Below are 23390 nucleotides of genomic sequence, written 5' to 3'. Positions count from 1 at the left end.
TTAATCTTAAAAATTAATTGTGATATTCTCTTAAAAACAAACAAAAATCAAATGTGAATATTAATTAATTTTGTGAATTGGTGAAAGCTACAAAAAATTAAAACAAATAAAGAAATGAACTGAGAAATGGGTTTGCTAATTTTCCAAACTATACTTTATCATAAGAAAATAATATTTCTAAAATGTATATCTATTAAAGCACTTCAAACCAATAAAAAGAAAAAAAGAAAAGAAAAACAGAAAAATATAAACTTTTACTCATTTCCAAAACTTTTTTTTGCACAAATAACAATGTGACTGTTTTTTTGAAAAAAATTATATTATTAATAAATGGCACTTGTTATTTTTAATTACTTACTATTCAATGTGAGACAGTATAACTACAACTTTCCTGTGAGATTATATACATTTAAGTAAAGGAGGCTCAGAGTGGAGTTCTACTTTTATATGTTTCTTACTAGTTACATTAATTTTAAAAATATAAATTTGATTTTGTTCTGAAGTAAGAAGACAGTCTCATTATAAGTAAAATTTACAGATTGTTACTTCAAAGAGATTCCTTTCCTCAAACCAGAAGGATTAGCATAAAAAAAAGGTGGGAGGTGAATGAGCCTTCTTGAATGTTCCCACTTCAGTAGCATCATCCTCAAGGTTTTTAATTCCTTTTATAGTCAAATAACAAAAATAAGAATCCATGAAGGCACAAATGCAAAGGCACAAAAACATTTAAGAAAGACTTAACCCTCACACAAAGTGTTATAAAACTATATACTTAAACATTTACAACAAACAAAATTATGCACCTTTTTTTTAAATTTGTAATAATATTATATGAATTATTTTCCTATTCCATTGTAACAAAACAAAAATAATATGCTTTTAATTCTGCCCTGTTTTACACTGTTCCTTACCGAGATTCGCTTCCAGTTCTTTAACTCCCAAAACACAAATTTGGCACAAGAAAGGAGCTTAGTGTCAATTGTAATATCAGTATATCCATTAAATAATACTGATTTTTATGAGTATTCGGACACTACCTACACATTATAATTATAAATCTCTGTTGAACACAAGTATGTTCAATCAAGCATAAAAGCTAGCTCTCATGGCTACTACAACAACTAAAAATATAATAATTAAGTAGCAACAAAAATATTAATTTGTACATTAAGTATAGCACATTTTTTTAAAATCATTCTCTAGGGAATAATTTAATGTGTAAAAAAAAGACAATTAAACACCTGTAATTACAGAAATATTAATAAAGTGAATCAGTAAGTAGCAAGCAGTTGCAAGTGCATTATTACCCTTTTTCATGGACAAACTACAAATAATGTTATTGGTATTTTATCCTTTTCAAAGGTATAATATATTTTTTGTTTTACATACATTACACAAATATTAGAAAGGGCCAAGTTTAAAGACCAGAAATGTAAAGCATTTTTTTTTGTATTACAAATGAAGTGCTATAGAACTACACAAATCCTTTACCAATTACGTCAAAACTCCCCTTCTGTCTCCGTTCCGATAAATTTAAAATTAAAATTTAATCTGCTTATCCTTTCGGTGAAAAACAAAAAGGGAATAATGGATAAGACAAAATAGATAAATAATATCTAAAGCTAAACAACAAAGTTTCTGTTAAGAGTCCTGTAGTGTTGTACTTGAAGATCCCAATGGATATTGTTAGGAGTTGATCGTGCTTGTTATTATGTTTGGTTTTTTCAAGGTCCAATGTTAGAAACGCCAAGCCTAGCGGGGGTTAAACAAGAAAAACAGAATGTTAGTTTCATTGTTTTTCTCAGCTATAATCTTTTGTTTTTATTGTTCTTTAACAAAATACAACAAAATATTAATTGCGTACCGTGAGTGCACCTACGCGATCTGTGCATATAAAGCTTATAAAGAAGAGAATCTTTTAATTTTTACTTTGATTTTATACGAATTTTAGACAGATATCGTAGTGTGCTCAGATACTAAAGAAAAGTGCTTTATTCAAAATCCAGTTCATTAATTTTTACTTTTTTTTTTTTTAAATTTAGCATCTAAACAAAAGCACTTTCTGTCATTTTACAATAGTAACGCAGAAACATGCAAGCAAGGGCAACATTAATTTAAATTAAAAATTGCTTACACAATATCCAGACACATAAAGACAATTTGTTTTATTTTTATTAAACTGGACAGTGAATAGAGCACCCTGAAAATCTGTCATAATAGCCCTGTTTGTTATATTTAGAACAGAACATTCATTAATAATAAATTAAAAAAAAAAAAAAAAGGCTATGATCACAGAAGAAAATATTATTTTTGTACATGATATCCCAATCACCGCTAGCATACTTAGGAAAAAACACACTAATTTTCCATCTGTTTTCATTAGAAAATGTCAAACAAAAACAGACAGTCGATTTAATATCAATTTACTCTGTACTAAAATATATAAAACACTACAAGATGAAACCAAAGCGTCCCATTACTTCTCTTAAATACAATATTTATAAATAATACGAGGAAAATGACAGAGACACCTTCAAATATCTACAATTTGTTTTAATATGAACTTTTGGCAAAGGAATTAGTCATAATTGTACAGTTTATTATTAGAGCATGCTAGATAGTAATAAATGTACGTTCAGCTATCACATTAAAATACAGTGAAAAAAACATTCATTTCACGCATTTTTTTTTTTTTTTTAATATAAAGCCTTTCTAGAAGGAAAGAAGAATTGTTTCTCCGTCTTTCTTTTTATGTACATGGACGCAGCATCAAATAAGATACGCTGAATTTTAGATCAAAGATTCAGTTAATTAATTAAAAACCTTTAGAAAAAAATAAATATTCTCCAGTATATTTTGGCCTTAAATCCTGTGAATTTTAAAACACATTAAATGGCCAATACTTCAAAAATATATACCCCAAACACAATAAAGAAATAACTCCTAAAATGTTTACAACTAAACAGTACACATTTTGAGTTTGCAAAAAATGATTAAAACATTTAAAATTAATATTGATTTTTTTTTTTTTGCAACTGTGCGTATCAACCGTGAAAAAGGCAATGTAATGAAATGAATTTTTTCACTGCGTCGCAAATAAAAGATGAAAGTTGCCTGGAACTTTGATAAATTTATTAATTAAGCAATTACTTATTTTCATGTTTAAAGCCATCTGAAATTATTTTAATGTAGATATTCCCAAGCGTCTCTTGCCTTGAGATTTCCCCGTATGCAGGAATAGCAACGGAATGTCGGCAAAGAGAAAAAAATATGCGTTTATTTATTTTGCACCTCTACGCTGTTTGAATCTATTTTAGAAATTAGCCTTTTAACTTGGCCTTGTGGATAGGATTTTAGTAATTGTATGCAATTTAATCTTACCCATTCCCATTAGCAAACAACAATAATTAATTTGTTTTAATTAATCAAAATTTAAAATGCAAACTTTGTACACCACCTCCAAAGGAGTTAACATTATTTTAAAAAGTGCAGAGTTAATAATAATAATAATTGGGAAGTTTTTTCTTTGATACAAAAATGCTCTTTTGATTACAACATTTTAAAATGTAAAAAAAAAGGTTAATGGAACTGGTTAATATTATTAAATTGTTAACAGTGAATTATTCTTTAGTTGTTATGTAACTACTCGAAGTGCATTCCAATTAAAAAATGTACAAAATAAAAAAGAAGGAACTTGGAACTGAATAAAAATAAAATAAAATAAAATAATTCCGTTTTTTGATTTTTTTTTATTTTATCCGGATGACTTGGCACCACTTAATACACTTTCTTTTTTAAATATATATTATGCATAATGTAAATAATAATAACATAATAACTCTGAACTTAATAGTCCACCAGGCACAAGTTTTTCTTTTTCAAGAAACTATATAATTTATATAAAATATTTCAATTTTATTTGATTTAAATTAGCATACATTGAGTGTACTCAAAATACACTTGTTCATTTTAAAAATATACATCTATCCCCCCGACAGAGAAGGTGTGATTGTTCTTTTTAAAAAAAAATAAAATAAATAAATAAAAAAAAGATTGATTAAAATAGTAAAGGATGTAGGATACACTCAAAGCCTTATTAAATCACAACCATTCATTTTTAGGTTCAATGATAATTTGTGGTGTTAAAGCTACAACAGTATGGTTCAACATAATATAATATAAATAAATAATATAATATATAATCTATATATGAAATAATAAAAGACAAGGGACTAGTATTGTCATGTATTATACTGGCGTGTTAACCCAGTCGGCTTTGTCGTGAATCCTACTTTACCTTTAATCACTTGCCAAGAAACAAGTCATGTGGAAAGAAGTAATATTCCTTTTCAAAATAATTAATGTATAATGTAATTAACTTATGATTGAAAAAAAAAAAAAAATAGCTTAAAGGTTTATTGTAATAAAAAATTAAATAATTTTGAAAAGAATATTACTTACGATGTGATGGTATAAAAAAATATAAAGACTATGAGAAAATTTCTTTGCCTTAATATTTAAGAGACATATTCACAACATAAATACGATATATATAAATATTTTAATATGTAAAAAAAAGCAACATATTTGGAAACACAATAGAAACTGACCTTTTAATTTTTGGGTTTGTGTTTTATATTACAAGTCGCAACATTTTGATTAAGAGAGAGCACCAGCTCTCTGATATGGATGTTCTCTGATTTGACCCAAATGCCTGCGTTGCTTAGCAACTGCAGCAACTGCTGCCGCACCTGTAGCCGCATACAATTAGACAAAAATTCTATGGTAGGGTAAAACAATAGATTATTATACAAAAGTTGTCCCCTAAAACAACAACAATAATAATAATAATACGAAGATAAACAAAAAAGAAAATATGGTAACGCCAAACACCCTTTAATAAGTGAATAAATATTCGTTTTATTTATCCCAACAACATTGTGTACGTGATGTCAAGTTCATTTTAAATGCAGACCCTCTTTAGAAAACAAGGCCTGGAATGAATATGAATTGGGATTATGAAGAAAATCATTTATGGTCAATTTATCAATGTGAATAATCCTATATGATACTTATAAATATTTCACTTAGTAGTTTTATTCCGATTTTAATAGACTGTTTCGATTATAATTACTTTTGAACTTTTCTGATAATTTCAAAAAGGATTACAATTCACAGAGGCAATTTTAACAAGGTAGGACAAGGACTTGTCCCACCTCTCGGCATGTTCACATATAGAACACAAAAGAAAAGGAAACAACAATAGTCGGATGAAATAAAAGCTCAAGAAAAGAATTTGCTAAACAAAATCCAAACAATGACTGAGGCCTTCTGATGATCGTCAAACTTCCAACACTACACAGGAAATTATAAAACATACAAATATAATATTTAATAACTGGATATGAGTAATGGCACGGAGCTTACATAAAAAAACATTTTTCCAAACTAACACTATATACAAAAATAACTTTCTCCTCTTTTTTCTCTCTTTCTTTCAAAAATAAAAACTTAATTCACAAAAAATTAATTTAAAAATTAACCTGGGGCTTTCACCACATTTCATAAATCCTATACAAAAATTACGCATAATATAATAATATAAATACAAAATAAAAACAAATTGAAAATAGTACAAGAAAATATAGAATCAGGCACCATGTAAAATTTTAAAAAAAATTAAACAAGAGTTGACTAAATTTAGTTAATAATAAAAAGTTGGATCTCTCCTTATTAAACCGCAAATATAAACTTAGCAGTGATAAAATTAATCTGTGGAGGATGGAAATAGTCATAATAACTTATTCTAACTTGGCACAATTAAAAATTTGATTTTAGCATTCATAAACATTAAATCGTAGGCTGGAATTATGAGACGAGATTAAAAGAGTTCGATTATATTTTTAAAAAAAAATCGGTCATTTCCTCCTTGAAAATATTATTAAAACCAAATATATTAATAATTAAATTAATTTTTAACAGAAATTTGAACTATTTTTCACATTGCAACATCCAGAAAAAAAGGTATGCCCCAATAAAATTTCTTTATCAGTCTCTTTGGTATTCAGTTCTGAAAAAATTGAGTATTCGTTATTTGTTATAATACTTTTCATGGTTATAATCTAGAAATGTTCAAACGCTGAAAATACTGATCAACTAACACTGCCCTATTGGCCAAACCAAAATACTGTCCAATTTCTCTAAACAACCTAGCATTCCTCAAATCAACCAACTGTGGACTGGAATTGTTTTGATATGGAGTATTTCCTTAATTAAACCAATTGACAATCTACTAAAATGAATCGATTTTAACATCTGCCAAGCTAAAAATATATATAAAAACGGTCTTTGACAATCACAAATATTAAGATGCAGGTAGAGCAAATAAAAAACAGTTTCCTCACAAATTAAGAAAAAAAAACTAAAGCTATGGAAAATCAACAGTATGACAGATAAAATGACAGATAAATTTGACCCAAATAAAACAAAAATTAGAAAATAATACCTAACGAAAAACATCAATGAAAACATTGAGAAATCTCTAACCACCACATGTAGCAAATCAAGCATTCTGCTTGTATACATTGCATATAAATGTGATTAAAGCATAAAAACAAAGCATCACATTGAATTCCAAAACATAGTTGCGTTGCTTAAAAAAACTATTTCTATATTTTTCTAGGCGTTGCTTAAAAAAAACTATTTCTAAATTTTTCTAGGTAACCCTAGAAAAAATTGAGGCAAATAAAAAACCTCAATAAAATTGCAAAATGTTCCTAGCCATGAATGTGCATATATATAAAAAATTACTTATATCTAATTGATTATGCAATTAAATATATTTATATATAAATCAATATGCAGTTTCCTATACAATATATAATATTTTATATATATAATTAAGTATAAAACACAACTAAATATATTTTTTATAACTTCTAATAAAATTCATATATATATAATTGTCCTTAAATTTTTCCTATTTGACATTTGAAACAATCCTAATATAAACATATGTACACTTCATTGTTCATATGGTAAACCCACGACAGAAATTCATAAAAAGGAATATTGTAGAAAGAAATGAAATTAGCGCATTGAACCTAACTTTTTGTGTAGTTTAAGCCTTATAAATTCTTTTTTCGTTTTGATTTATAATGAAGGTACATAATAATATAAAATAATGTCTAAATGAAAGGCTATGATGTCTTATGGTAACAGAAAAAGTTAAACAAAAAATTAGTTGACTACAGAAGTGTAGGAAAGTCCATAGTTTTGCCAAGTCATGGCCGGCTCGGGAAACTTTATTAATGTAATCCCGGGGCAATGGACTTCGTCGGGGATCGCCATTTCTGAAATCAACATAAACCCTTTTTCAAAAAAGAAAATGAAAATGAAACAAAATATAATAATCCCAAATAAATAAAATGGAGTTTTAGAATTTATTTGAATAAGCGTAGCAGAGAACTATAAATGAAATGAAGCACAGGCATCGTAACTGAGGCATAATTGAAGTATGGCAAAGACAAATTATGCATTTTGATTTCAATTTTTTTATAATCCAGAAAATTATTTTAACCCCCTTCCTACAAACACAAAAACAGTTCAACCGAACGCTAACTTCATTTCTTCCAAAAGCTATTATTTTATAACTTCAATTTTTGAAATCTATTAACTTACAATTGTGTAAATATGTACAAATATATAAAAGGGAGTGTCACAATTGTATTCTAATAATAGATTTTAAAAGTGAAATAGTTTTTTCCTTCTCTCAGCGAAGGTAATCAATCACAATCAAATGTATTTTTCCTTTATTTTTTTTTTTTTAATTTTTAAAGTGTGTGTGAGAGTCATAGCACAGAGAGAGCAAAGGATGGAATTGTTAAAAGCTGTGTACAACAAAAACAAACAAACAAAAATCATAAAGGATTGTTTTTGTGTGGCGAGGAAGGGGGGATGCTGACTCCGCTCACCTGAGGAGCTTCCAACCTAAAAAAACAACAAAAAATTACACACGTGAACCACAAATATCTTTCATTTCGTTTTGATCGTGTTGACTTTGATTATTGCATGAATTTGAAGGATAAGCTAAGTTCTGATGTTTTAGCTTGCTTTTTGATACTGGGAAGTACAACGGAGTAAATGACAGAGAGCGAATCGAAAATGACAAAAGGCCTTAAATGTTAATAATTAAGAAAAACTGCCAACTACGGAACGTGAATACTAACAATTATCACAAAAATGACAAGAAGCAATATCTTCATACAGTCTAGAATCTTATAAATGAAGAAATTTAGGCAAAATGACTAAACTAAAAACCAATGCAGCAATTTTGCGGGGGGGGAATTGTTGATGAAATGACAAAAAAATGACTACAGGATATTACACAACAATATGCAATGTACATGTATGCATATTTAGTATTCACTGGTGCATACTTTTTTTTTTTGGGGGGGGGCATTTTTACTACAACTGGAATTTTCTAGCTGCAACAGAAAATGATGAAATGAGGAGACAAGCTTTGACAAAAGTAAAATTACATTTTTCATTTATAAGATCAACTTTTAAAGTAACCAAAATTTGGTAATAAACACCTAGGATGCAGAAAAAAAGGAAGGTGTATTTGTAACATGAGGTATCTTTTAAACTGAAATAAAAACAGGGAAGGAAATTTCAGACTCCTAAAAGTTGTACACTAGACACAGAACAGAAGCTGTTAGAGCTAAAGGTGCTACGCCTATTAATACATTGTACCTTGAAAGCCATATATCCTGCATATCAATAGTACAATTCCAACAACACAATTTTTACTTTATATCACTGGAGTATTCCCACACAGAGAATGTAAAACCTATTATTTTATTTATCAAGAAATGAAAAAAAAAAATTGAAAACAAACAGCACAAATTAAATGTTTTCCAATGAAAGATTCCAAACTGTGTTCAATTTTAATTCAAGGAGCAAATTATTACACTGTCATAGGTAATAAATGTTAAAAGCAACAAAACGTAAGAATGGAAGAATAATTAAATCTGAAATATTCTAGGAATTATTTTATATTTCTAAGCAGAGTTAGTCAATTAAGCAGCGATTAACATAGTTGAGAGATCGAATGAACTGTGCAAATACATTTTGTTGTACAAAACGTAGAATGTTTAAGCATTTGGCTTGGGTGGTAGAGAAGCAGTTTTAAACCATGTTTTTGATTTAATTGCCAATTATTATACCAGGTAAGGTAAAACGCATGCAACGACATATGGATACAAAGGATTTAAAATATAAAATGTGTACAAAACTGCAAGAAGTTCTTGTTAATTGAGCATAAGTAAAGTTATGCTTATTTATGCAATTAGTTCCTTTGAATATATGATTAAATATTAAACTTCACACCTGGAATTTACTTATTTCTTTGTTAAGCCCAAAAAAATCATAATTTTTGAGACGAGTTTAGTTATTTTGAACCAATTTGTTCTACATTTTTGTATTCAATTTGACAAAATTTCTTGTCAATTAAAAATGTTCTTAATCAATTAATAATTAAGACTGAAGTGTTAAAATCCTGAATAGTAAAGTTAATAAAAGAATGATCAAATCGTTTTATCCCTAATTTTCAAAGAGAAGTTAAAAACTGATTTAATAATGAAATATAAAAATATTTCTTATCTATATTTCGATATCAAAAAGAAAAGAAAAATCTATGGAGGAGTCTGAAGCTGAATTTGAATTTTTTCAGTTTTTACTAATAAAACGTTGAAAGTGAAATGTCATTCAAACAGAAGAATCATCAGGAAAACATGCTGTGGAGAGAATAAAATAAATATTAATACATTATTTTTGTTTTAAGCATTCAATTCGACAAAAATTATTCCCTTAATTTTTTAAATTTAAATTTTGATATTTTAAGGGATAATTCTTGTTTCATTCGGGTCACTGCATAGGGTGTCTGCACTTTACAGAGGTTTCCTGTTTTCTCAAACAAGCAATTAGATTAATTACTTATATATTAGACTAGGGGAGTGAAGTTATATTGAGGCTTATATGTTAGTCGTTCTTATATATTAAAGAAGTAAATATTTTAATAATAGTTTTTCTTTATAAATTGCCACCATAGCTTAAGATGTTTTAAACGCATTAGTTAAAAAAGTTAATAACTGTATCCCATTTTTTTAATGTTGTATTGCTGTTATTTGGGTTTTCTGATTTTTTTATATAATAGGAAATAGAGACTGCAGCTATTTACACATTTTGAAGAACAGGCTAATGGCTAGAAAACAATGGTACAATTGATTATTAAAACAAAGAGATGCAATCCTTAATACTGAATAGTAAATAAAAATTAGGTTGTAAGATGAGTGCAAAGCCGAATTGGTGAAGTGCATGCATTTGTACTCACTATATGCAAAAGACCATTTTTTTCAAATCTTTACACAGGAAGACACTTGTCTTAAAGTGAATAAACATTATTGTAAAGTACATCGATCTGGAATTGGCTTATAAAGAAAATAAAATTAACAATCTATCACAGTCCAAATTTAAAAAAATAAATAGAAAAGGTAATATCTAAGTAGTTACTTTTAGATATCACAAACATAGTGGACATAAAACATTTATGTCCCCATATATCAACATAGTACTTACAATTTGTCCATTTAACGTAAGTAAAACTTAAGAGTGTACTAGTGTTAATGGCCGGATATCAAACAGTAAACGATGACTTTTATAAAAATACAAAATTATATTTTTTCAGTACAACACTTGATTTGTGTGAAGTACTACTAAAATTTGTGATAACTCGAAAGGAGCGATAGTGGGTTGAATAATTTTCTGAATTTGAGGTAGCAATGTTTTTTCAATGACATTATAACTTAACTCTTAATTACGATTCGCCAACTCAATGATAGTGCCTCATTAAAATTTTAAAATAAACGAGTCCTCATAGTGCCTGATTCAGTCTTTTCATTTATATAAAAACAATGTATAAAAAAAGTGGTAACTAAGACCGAAAAAGTCTATGCAGTGACCCACAAACACGATAAATAAAAGTCTATCTAGTCATATACTTATTGTAAACGTAATAAAACGGACCAGAATGATCTGCAGCGGCGTACTCCGAAATGAGAGGGCTTCCGGCAGCGAGAGCAGCGTAGTTAGAGTAGTCAGCTGCGGCCTGGGCAGCCGAGGCATACGGCGTGTAAATGAGCTGGTGGTGAGGGTGAGCTTCGGGCGGCGAGAGAAGCGGGGCTGCCGATGTCGGCACTGGGAGCCTTGGCGAGAGGATAAGTGGAGCCCCGAGGGGGCCGGCTGTCGCCGCACTCTGTGTCCTCAGAGGCGATCCCAGTCCTGGCAACCCTGGTGACATCAGCCGCTGTGTCTCTGCCGCGGCAGCTGCAGCCGCTGCCAATGCCATCCTCCTCCATTCTTCATCTGAAATTAAAACATAAAAATAATAAAGATGAATAATTATTTCACAGATAAGAGGACTGGTGTTTCATCAGACAGACCTTTGTAATAGTCTATCTTATAAAGCTCACGTTCACAACAGACAGGCCATGTTTCGTGGAAACTAAACCCTAAATATAAAAATTTATACCCTTTATACAACATAGATTTTTTTTAAATATGTTTATAAGTTTTGAGTAAGGATTTTTATTTGTTTGTTTGGAAAAAACACTTTGACCTAATCACATTTTTCTCACCATAACTACAATATAATAAAAATACCTACAAATGCTATAATTTTGAAGATTTTGATTTGCAATGTTGAAAAATAAAAATGTTAGTCATAAAAGGTGGTAGAGTGAAGGAACAGAGTCAGGAATGAAGGATTGGCGTGGTAGAATCTTGGGACATTTTGGAAATCGATTAGTTTGTATCAAGAAGTTTGCGACATTATATATTTGACAGAAAACATCTTTTCTAATCACCCAAAGTGTTCTAAACTTAGTACATTATTACTACACAATAAACATACACAATGTACACTAATAAACAAAGCTCAGAATTAAGAGAAACCTCTTCTAGAATACTCATATAGGAATACTCTTCTGAACTTCTGGAAAGCTCAGTACATAATTTTTGTTTGTTAACCATTTCAAATTCATGGGCCAAATGCACAGTTTTGGCTGTAAATTTCGTCGCCAATAATGTTGCAATGTAATAAGAATTCCATACTTTGCATGGTTTGCACTTTGCAATATTGGGAGACAGAAATTTAATCAATACAATTTTGAAATAGTTGAAAAACGGTCTTTTTATTTTTACTCACTCCTATACTGATTTTACAAAAAATTCTAACCAAATTCTCCCTGTCGGTCTATTACAACAGATTGGGGAAGAAGGACTCCCACTGAGGAATGAGGATGGTGTTAAAAAAAAAAGAAAAAAAAAGAAGCCAACAGTGAGAATAGATAAAATATTTTTGAAAAAATTAGGGAGCAAATTGAATCATAAAAAAGTTAAAGCCTATGGATTGTGCTTTATTCTCGAATTCACCAATAAACAATAAAAATCTTTATTGAAGGATGGATTTACCTGCAGCAGCAAGAGCTTTTGTGTTTGAATCCCTATAGGTTCCATTAATAATGGCCAATTCCATAAGCTGCCTCTTTTTCAACTCGTCCTCACCTTCCGCCTTTGAAAATGACATGTTGATTAGAAACTAAAATTAAAACGAGGAAAGGAGGGAAGAGAAAGAATACGACTTACTGGTATAATGAGATTCTTAACTTCCTCAACAGCCCTGGCAAGGCGCACTTTCGCCCTGTTTTCAGTGTCCTCGACGGTGATCAAAACATGCAGGTCCTCACTGAGATGTTCCCAGTTCGGTTTACCCCTGCTAGCTTCTTCCTGTTTTTTTAATCCAAAACAATTAATAAACAAATGGAAAAAAAGAATATATTAATGAAAGAAGGAATAAAAGTTTTGAAAGCATTATTTTGATAATTTATTAGACAAAAATAAATAAAGAGAATGAAAGAGAGAGAAATAAAAATTGTAAAATACGTTTAATAAAGAGCACATTTTATTTTTTTAAAAATTAATTAATTTTGCATGCAAATTTTATTTATTAATATTAATGCATTTATTCGGAAACGGATTTTTAATTTTTTTTTAAAGTTCAACAAATATTTTTTATTAATCCTCGAAATCCGGATAACTGCCTTAAAAACCTCTGTGAGTAAAACTATCTTTTCCAAAAAGTGAACTGACATACTCACCCCCAGCTCAAATTATTTGTAAAAAAGTTATGTACATATTGCAAGTTTTATATCAAAAATATATATTTTAATTTTAAAAAATGATATTTAAAAAAAATGTAATTCCAGCGAATCCAGAATAATTATTAGCTAACTAAAGATTAAGTGCTATTTTTCAAGAGGAAACTAAAGAGTTAAAAAGCATCAATTTGAACATTTATTAAAATTCCAATTAATTATTCTTTTTATCTACGGTTTTTGGCTGAGATGAAAAATTATGGCTAAAAACCTTAGATTTAAAAAAAAGAGTAATTCATTGGAATAATTAATATGAATATGAATATTTTTATTCATGAACAAGATTTACATTTTGTTTGAATATGCCATATTATACATTTTATTACATCTACATTTCATTATTTTACATTGTTTCAACCTCTGCATTAAAAAATTCATTCGGAGAGTAAAATGGGTTGTTTTGTCAATGATGACCACTAAGGAAATATGGGTTTATTAAAATTTGTAAAAGTAATTTGTTGAAGTCGTGAGGAGCTGTCAAAAATGAGCTAGTTTAGAAAAACACGTTTTTTCATTTTTTGCCAACGTTTCGACCTTTATTCGGGCCATCTTCAAAGCCTGGGTAAATTATAAAACGTATGCTGATTGGAAAAAAAATACAATTTGAGATGTAAATATAAATTTTGAGCCAAGTATTGCATACTCATGTAAAGTGGTGCTATTCTTGCGATGTCATATTGGTTGAAAAATGAATTTGACGATCATATAAAAACAGCAGAATACAAATTCACGTTTTACAACACTTTCACACAAAATCAATGACACCGCAAGAATAGCACCACACTTTATGTGAGTATGAAATACATGGCTCAAAATATATATTTACATCTTAAATTGTATTTTTTCCAATCAACATGTTTTGCAATTTACCCAGGCCCTGAAGACGACCCGAATAAAGGTCGAAACGTCTGCAAAAGATTGAAAAAAGTGTTTTTCTAAATTACCTCATTCTTGACAGCTCCTCACGACTTCCAACTAATTACGAAACAATCGGTCACTAAGAAACACACATTTGTAAAGTTTAGATAAACAAATAATTATAAGTTCCCTTTAAAAAATTTACGTTTTTGAACAAATGAAATAAAATAAACGTAATAATTCAAGCTGAATTATAAATTTGACAGTTTGGATATTCATACTGAAAAATATTGTTTAGTACACTTGAACAGATTTTGTATGAAAAATACATTTTATATTAAAAATTAGACAAAATAGAAAAAAAATGCGTCTCGTCTGTCAGCTTAATTTGAAGTAGATACAAATATACTTACAAAAAAAGAAAATCTGGTCCTGCGTGGGAAGCAATGACAGAAAAGAAACATTCATGAAATCCGATATTCTGTTGGAGATGCCGAAGAGGTGGTTAACCCAAACAAGAGCCGAGAATAGTTGAGAGGCGGCGACGGTCCCCGAGATTTTATTTTATTGTATAAATACATGGCCGTTTGGATGTATTAAATCGTTAAAGTTAGGCGGAGCCGTATTGTAATAGGACGGATTGAAATCTCCTTTAGGGAGGATCGTCATCGTGAGACCCGAGGGACTATTTCGGGATCTTTCCTGAGTGGAGTCTATAAACGGATCTCCGCCACGTGTCCAACCAACTCGTAACCCCGTGGGTTAACCACTCTTTTATAAAATTATTACATTTTTCAACGCAAAACTTTTTTTAAAAATAGAAAATAAAGAAAAGAGAAGACCGAGGAAAACACGCCCTATTTTGCGGGTTGCCAACGTCATAGTAAGAAAGGAAGGAAACGATCAATGAAACTTTACCAAAGGTCAGTGAAGACCTCTTTCAGGACTTCTTTATAATAGGAACAAAATTTGTTAAAAATATTTAATTGGGTCAAAAACGAAAAGGACATAGTAAAAGGACCCCTACGAATACCCAACGAAATAAAATATCCAAATTGCGCCCAAATTTAAATAAATTTACCAACTCCAAAAGGTTGGCAGTAAATCATTAATAGACAAAAGTTGTTAAATATTTTTTCAAGTTTACTTAACTTGTAACTTAACTAAACTCGTAATAATTCAGATTTGACAGTTTTTTCCGTTCCAGTTTGAACAGATCGCCGTAATAATTTGACTTGTTTTACACAAATAATTTAATTTAGTAAGGAAAGTTCATGTACCTTCTTTTTATCCCTCATGGATCCTTTACCTCTGACCATTATTTTGCAGCCAGTTTCCAATTCGAGCTGCTTAGCCGTCATTCCTCTCGGACCCAATATCCGACCGACGAAATTAAACTGCAACAAACAGAACAAAATTTATATTAAAAAACAATTCAAATGAAATAAACCAAAAACATTCTTTGTACTTCCTCAACGCAAATGATTCATTCTTATTGAAAAATCTAGCCGTACAAAAAAACCTTTAAAGAGGACCAACGCACGGGGAAACACACAGACCAACCACCGAAGCCAATTTGGATAAAGGTCGAAATTGCGTCTAACAGAACAACCAGCAAAAATAAGCAGGCTAAAATTTAAATGACCAATATACAAATAATTATCTCGGTTTTATCAAAGTTATTTCAACCAAGGTAAGTAAATAGTAGTTCGTCATACGTCCAGCCATCCTATATGACAGGAATTACTTTATGTTGGGGTTGTTGATGAACCTGAACAACCGGCTCTTATAGATTCATATTTAATTAATTTTCGAATCCTTACGGGCTTCCTCTTCCGAACCATAACCATATTTTAGTGTATTTGGGTTCCAAAACGAATCATTACACCAGATAGACTAAAAACTTGTTATAATTCTGAAGAGGAATCCAGTAAGTCTTCCAAAAAGGATTATATACTTTACTCGTTGTGATTTTTTCTTTATATGGTAATCTTTTAATGTTTTCATTTATTGCAGTATGCTATCACATCCAGTGGGCACATATGCCTCCTAGATCTCATACCTCTTTCGTTTATTATAAATTGGTTTGGTTGTGAGAAGAGATGAACTTCACCCCTGACTTGTTGATTAGAGAAGGACTTTATTTTGCAACGTGTAAATTAATCACTGTAACCAGCGAGAATAAGCAGGCTGGTTACAGTGTAGAAGCTGACATGCAAGGCTTAGGCGTAGGCGTAGGGCTTAACTTAAGTTACCCGTGTCACGGTCAGATCACTTTACAATGCATTTTTCGTACAGTTATCAATTAAAAAGCCATGGGCTTTGCTGGGATTCAAAACCGGAACCACCGCTACTGTGGTAAATACGAGTGGGACACCCTAACCATTCGGCCACCGCGGTCCCCCCCCAAGGTGGCTATTAGTCGACCAGGCAAGGTTTTTACATATTAAAAATCTTACAATTCTCAATAAATACTTCTTCGAATTTTTGAAACTTGGTCCCTTTTGTCTACTTAATGAAATTAACGTTTTAATTTTATAATGGGATTGCTGGGTATGACTTCATTCTAAGAAAGTAGAAAACATTTCCACGCTAATCTAGCCTTATCAATTCAAAATTACCACCCCCTCTAAACAAATAAACAAAATTTTAATCAATTACTTTGATAAGACAAGAGGCAAAATATTTCGAAATCAACACAATTTAAAGTAATGAAATATTACATGTCAATAAGAACATTTTTGATAGTAATCTGATCCCAGCTATTAAAAGTTAGAATGTTGTCGAAAAACCCCCCTTATAAAAATAAAACACAAACGGCGATTTTAATTATATTTTATGTCACGCTATAAAATCGTCCCGGGTCATTCGAGAATGTTAATCTCAAAAAGGCTGTAATTCAAATTCAATTGGTGATAAGTTTTAATCATTTGTCACATTCCGTGCGTAACTATCACGTTGACCATATATTCTGCCATTTGTGATAATTGTGATATAGCTTTTTCTCTTTTATATCGTTCCTTGGAGAAAACATACTGTCCGAGTTCATAAACTGTGCAATAATTGAGACAGTAAATTATAAATGGTGAAGATTTTATTTTCGTTTCATTCGGCAAGACAGGATACGTATAAAACCTGATAAGACTAATCCGTTCAAGGATGATCCGTTTTTAAGACAGGAAACAAAATATAAAGAATTACAATTTTTGATTTAATGTTCCAATTTTTTTTAAAGCTTAAGATTAAAGAATTATTTCATAATGTGAAAAAATATCTTTTAAACATATCCGAATCCAGGATAGTATTATGATAAGCGCATGCTTCTTTTTAAAAAAAATCTATAGTCCCATATTTTTCATTTTAAGTTTTCATAATTTAGCAAGTACCTAATATCTTAAAGTTTTCAGTATTAGAAATATCGACTATTTTTTCACTTAAGAACACTGGATCAAAGTACGGTCTTGAGGAAGAAAGCAAATTCAGATGCTACTGCCAAGCTTTCGACCTATTTTAAGGTCATCATCAGGGCAAAACAACCTTAAATATGTCTACAGATTGACACATTTAAGTTTTTACAGGCGAACTCGAATTTTTTTAAAGACCGACTCAGTCCCAACATTAGCCTACAGATTGACATATCGTTGACAGTCCTTGGCTTATGTTGGGACTGAGACGGTTTTCAAGGAAATTTGAGTTCGCCTGTAAAAACTTGAATGTGTCAATCTGTAGACATATTTAAGGTTATTTTGCCCTAATAATGACCTTAAAGTAGGTGGAAAGCTTGGTAGGTAATTGAATTTTGCTTTATTCCTCAGGACCATACCATGATCCAGTGTTCGTAAGTGAAAAGATGGTCGATATTTCTAATACTAACAGCTTGAAGAAGTTAAGTCTTTGCCAGATTATGAAAATGAACATAGGACTATTGATTTTTAAGAAAAGCATGCAATTATATTATCCTGGATTTGGATATGTTTAAAAGAGATATTTTCACATTATTAAGTAATTCTTTCTGTAGAAAGTTTCTGTATTGAGTTAGACGGAGATGGAAACGTGATGTAGAAAGCGAATTAGCCTAAAAACCGGCAATTCTATGATGTGAATTTAAAACGGTTAAATGATGATGTCAATCGTTGCGTCCATCCTGCGAGGCCCGGTTTTCAATGATGTTGCGTAATTCTAGTTCAAACCGCTCCCTCTTTTTCTGTACAATTTGTGGCCGGCTGTTGTAGAGAAAAAAAATAAGGCTAGGATTTAGATTCAGGGTCGAGAACCTCACCGCAAGGTATACGAATTAGATTTAGCGAAGTGGAATTATATAAAAGTAGATATATACAATTTTAGAAGACGGAACCTCGGAGAGTTTAGACACCGAAAATAGAACTTATTCCCTACATTGCCAACTGAATTTTCATGTAATAACACACACTAACAGGATTTGCCCAAATAATACTTTCGAAGTTCTTAAAATATCCTGGTCCCCTATGGTTGAAACTAAAATTTGATCAACAAAACGCCCGATTTTAATAGGCTCAACAACAAAACTTTAATCTTTTAATTAATCGAACTCATTTCGTACAGTTGCAACATGGAACAAATTAAAATCAAGGAAAATCGAAGGTTTGTGGTATAATACGCCAGCTTAAGACCTCTATGAAACGGGCTGTTCCCAACCCAGTCTGTCATTGACCAGCGAACATAAAAGGAATCGATCCCGATAAGGATGAGAACGATATTTCGTCGACTTTGCAAAATTTATTTATGTTTGTGTTTGAAAAAAGCAGTACCATATTCGCCAGGGTATACAGATCAGCATCAAACAAGAAGCCACAATTGAGATATAAAAAAAAAAACATGTTTATTTAGTCATGAATTTAGAGCCAGGATTTATATGCAATAAAATCCTAAATTATGCCAAATAATATGCACTAAATATGGTAACATACTGAATGTCAGACATCATCCACCTGATAATTAACTTTTTTTAAAAATCTAGACATATATTTCCTCTTAGGTCTAATAGATATCAATTATGAAAGCAAATAGGACAAAAAAATTTAATTCGCACAAAAGAATCATACACTCAAAAACAAAAACCCAAATACACGTGTTATGTTGTTTATTTCAAACTACTCTCTGAGGCAAAAAAAAATTAAATTTTGTTGTTTACTGGATATTTTTAAAGCAAAATATAAGATATAGCTACATAAAAAATTAAATTGAGTAAAACAATTTTGCCAAAAATGTAGCTAAGAACAATGAAGAAAATATTCAATTTAGTTCGATGTATTTACTCCTCTTGCATTGACCACTAGCATCCGACGTGGCATCGATTTTATGAAGTTTTTAAGGTGCGCTGTGGAATGTGTTCATACTCCTCCAACAGCGCTATTCTTAATTCCTGCAAATTCTCCGGCATCACTAGGTAACCTATTGCATATTAACCTCTTTGACAACTCGTCCCAAAGGTGTTCGATAAGGTTTAGATCGAGACTGAAGCTAAACTGGAAGCCCGTTCCATGTAGTCACCAACGACCTTAAATATGTGGGGCATTGCATTGTCAAGCATAAAAAAACCGTCGCCAATTAGTGGCATATGTGTAAGGAACACTTCTTCCGTTGATACATCTTCAATGTATCCCGCTGTTAGAGAACCCTCGATGAAGTTAGTGTGACTACCATTAGAAATGCCTGCCATGACGCAACCACCTCCATAGAGAAATTTTCCGGGGATATATCGTCCTCCTGTTCTTCTCCGAACACTCCTTCGGCCGACAGAAGACCTCAAACCTCATCCGAATACAAGTGTCCAATCTTGCTCAGACCAATTATGTGATTTCTTGTGAAACTTAACCGAGTTGTTCTGAAAGTCTTCGCTTTACTGTGCGCAAACTGACAGTGCAGTCAAAGATCCATTCTGTATGATAATCAGTTGGGTGCGGGCATGGTCCGGTATGGTAAAAGGATACTAGGAAGAGGGGTTTTTTCTTTGAATATATAATTTAGAATATACAACAAATAATTAAGTCTAAAGCTCATGTTCTGAAGATACATTTCAAAGTTAGTACTACAGAGTTAATCGCTCAACAAATATTTGCTCTTAAGCTCAGCAGAGGCTGGAGCATACTTGCACATAGAATACATAACGGTATCGTCGATTTTTTATTGTAAGACATTTAATGTTTCCCAATTTATTCAATCTAGTGTTTTGGTTAAGGATGTCTTTTAATGTGTGTTTCTTAGTGCCATGTTGTTTCATAATTTGTGTAGTGAGAAACGGTCAAGAATGATGGAGTTTAGGAAAAAACCACCTTTTTCATTTTTTGTCGCGTTTCGACCTTTATTAGGGTCATCTTCAGGGAATAGTGTGGTGCTATTTTTGTGGTGTCATAATGGTTGTGACACTGCAACACAAAACCAATATGACACCACGAGAATAGCATCACACGTTATGCCTTGAAGATGATCCGAATAGAGGCCGAAACGTCGACAAAAACAATTGAAAAAGGTTTGTTTTATCTAAACTAGCTTATTCTTGACCGCCCCTTACGACTTCAACAAAAGATGTTTTTTAATTTCTCTTGAACCACGATTCCTGCAATTTGTATTCTGAAATGAAAATCTAACTTGGTATTTTAGAAGAAGCGGAAGTTCCCACTCTCGGCATTTTTTTAGGTTGACTAGGTTGAAAATATGAAAGAGGACTGAGAATGACCATATTTATGTTCTTTTCCACAGCCCGACAACTTCAGAAAAAGAGATTTTCAGGAAGGCAAAACAACTGCACCTAGAGATTTTGGAAGTAGGTTTCTTAAAAAAGGTGCCGATTTATCAACTTCTGCAAGAGAATTCAATCCAACAACAACAAAAATATACTCAATTGTATAAATATCCGGGCTATAGTCAAGATAAAGTGCAAATTGTAATAAAACTAGATGTAATTAAGTTATAAATTATCATGGATTAATGGTCGGATATTAAAAATAGTCATTAAAAAATAGTCTGATCACCCTTAAGATTTCGGCCAAGATAAATATCGATATATTTCACCCATTCACCGTCCAAATTTGTTGCCAGGAAGTTTGTCCAGGAAGTCCAACCTTAATCAAACCGTACGTTTTCCACTTTTTTGTATTTAATCGAGGATTCGTAAGGAACCGGATGGTCGAAAGACTAATCCGCCGGCAGATCCCCCCCCCCTTCCAAGTTCAATTTTAGTCAAATGATTTTATTTTTTTCTTTTCCGGAAACTAGTTGGGCTTCTGCCGTGGCGGTTGTAAAAATAGAAAAGATTGAAACCGGAACCCTCTCCTCCAACCGTGTGACAAGACGCGCCCGGTATTAAACGAAATCCATTCATCAACCTTTCGAGGAAAATGTTTTGTGTAATAAAAATTAGTAACTGGTAAGAGCTTATTTCCAAATTGTGATTCATCGGAGATATTTTTTCACAAAGAGAGCCAAAGGATGTCGACAATTGAAAAATTGTGATGTTATGGGCAAATAATATTCACATGTAGGGAAACCGTTAAAGTTTAATAAAATAACAAAATTGATTTTTCGTTTTTTGAATTCATTTAATTTATCTACAAGTGTACCTGTATTACATACAATCATCAGATTGGATATATTTAATGTATTTATGTCTGGCTACCCATTTGCAGCCTCTCTGGATTAATAAAATGATATTAATCATTTAAGAGGTCTCTTATCCATATTCTTTTCAGACGTTTATCAGGTAATTGTGGGAAATGGAATAAACGATTTTGTAAATTACTATGATTTTTACTATGAAAACGTCTGTAATATGTTTTGACGGTTGAAAAAACAGTTGGGATGTGAAGATCTCTTGAAGTGTGTTAGTGTTTACGTAAAAAGGGGCAGAAACGATTAGTCTTAAAATTTTGCATTGAAAACTGTAATCTTTGAATATTGGAATATTTAGCCTGGAAACTTCGCCCGTACATCCAAATAAGTTTGAGTAGATATGTCGAAAGTTTTGATTTAAATGGTAATTTTGATTGTCTGTTGAGTAGATAATAAAGCATTTTAAATTGTTTGTTGAAAGTCTGTTTTTTTTTGTTTTTTTTAAATCGTGTGTGTGATTCCAAGTTAGCCTTCTATCAAATATAAGTCCTAAATCGTAAACTTGGTCGGAATGAGGAACAGGTATAAAGGTATAAGTATATGCTAGGACAGTCTCACGACGAAGTGTAAGGTGATGTTGTGACTTTGAGGGGTTAAACTTTATTTTCCAAAGTTTGCTCTTTTTTTCAATTGTTGACATGTGGTTTTTTAACATAGTGAAGCTTGTGTAGAAGAGGGACGACTTGTTAATAAGGCGGTGTCATATGTGGTGGTAAGTGGGCATATCAGAAGCCAAAATTGTGTACAACAGCGGAGCGAGTAATGACCCTTGTGGCACACCTGCGAACACTTCTTTCATCTAAGAAATCTCCGATCTGCGAAAATTCTCTCGTAAGGTATAATTGTATAATCAGGTAATAGACCTGGGTTAAAAATAATTTTAATCTGTATAAGAATCCCTCATGCCATACTTTGTCGAAGGCATGAGAAACATCTAAAAAACACTCCGGTCGTGTACAATTTCTGTTCGTGACATGAGGTAATGTAATCTGTACTTATGTGAAATTTATGAGTAGGAAGTATGGGCTCGAAACCCAAATTGATTCAGAAGTAAAAATTGTGTAGAACAGCGGAGCGAGTATTGACCCTTGTTGGGACACCTGCAAGCACTTCTTCCATCTCAGAAGTCCCCGATCCCTTGTTTACTGCGAAAATTCTCTCCTTAAGGTACGAGTGTATAATCAGATAATAGGTCCGAGGCAAAAATAATTTTAATCTTTATAAGAAACCCTCATGCCATACTTTGTCGATGGCCTGAGAAACATCTAAAAAACCACTCGAGTCGCGTACAGTTTCTGTTCGTGACATGAGGTAATGAAATCTGTAACTCTGAGATGTCGATGAGTGGAAGGATGGGTTCGAAAACCAAATTGATGGTCTGGCAAGATGTTGCTTGAATTAGCAATAGAGATAATCTTACAATTAATTAAGGTTTTCAGTTGAGATAAAAAGTCAATGGCACGAGCGGGATTCGAACCCACGATCTTCCCTTGATACGCCGCTGCTCTACTTGAGCCATCGTGACCTCGATCCACTCGGACACCAACTTCCCATCAAAACACCTTTTCCCTCCTTTTTGCCATTTTTCAAATTAGAGATAATTCTTGTGTA

At 31.4% G+C, this 23390-nt stretch overlaps 1 protein-coding gene across 6 annotated transcripts in view; it reads right to left on the bottom strand.

The window, feature by feature from the left end:
* Positions 1-365: 365 nt before the first annotated feature.
* Positions 366-23390, bottom strand: part of LOC106674450 (protein held out wings) — a 109904-nt gene continuing 86879 nt past the window's right edge. The window contains exons 3-9 of one of the 6 annotated variants that reach the window (XM_014407178.2): positions 15413-15529; positions 12706-12846; positions 12532-12631; positions 11502-11570; positions 11086-11424; positions 4611-4751; positions 366-1752 (exon numbers count right to left, since the gene is read on the bottom strand). In XM_014407178.2, the coding sequence (XP_014262664.1) occupies positions 4660-4751; positions 11086-11424; positions 11502-11570; positions 12532-12631; positions 12706-12846; positions 15413-15529 (858 nt within the window). In that variant the 3' untranslated portion in view covers positions 366-1752; positions 4611-4659. Of the gene's footprint in view, positions 1753-3729; positions 4015-4610; positions 4752-6929; positions 7353-7379; positions 7990-11085; positions 11425-11501; positions 11571-12531; positions 12632-12705; positions 12847-15412; positions 15530-23390 lie in introns of those variants that run through there. The other 5 variants (XM_024225119.1, XM_014407181.2, XM_014407177.2 and 2 more) reach the window with 5 other exon arrangements.

Source organism: Cimex lectularius, unplaced genomic scaffold (genome assembly GCF_000648675.2).
Source record: "Cimex lectularius strain Harlan isolate CLEC.00 unplaced genomic scaffold, Clec_2.1 scaffold24, whole genome shotgun sequence".
In the NCBI taxonomy this organism is placed as follows: domain Eukaryota; kingdom Metazoa; phylum Arthropoda; class Insecta; order Hemiptera; family Cimicidae; genus Cimex; species Cimex lectularius.
The sequence above is the reverse complement of the archived record's forward strand: the minus strand, read 5'-3'. Positions and strand labels throughout refer to the sequence as shown.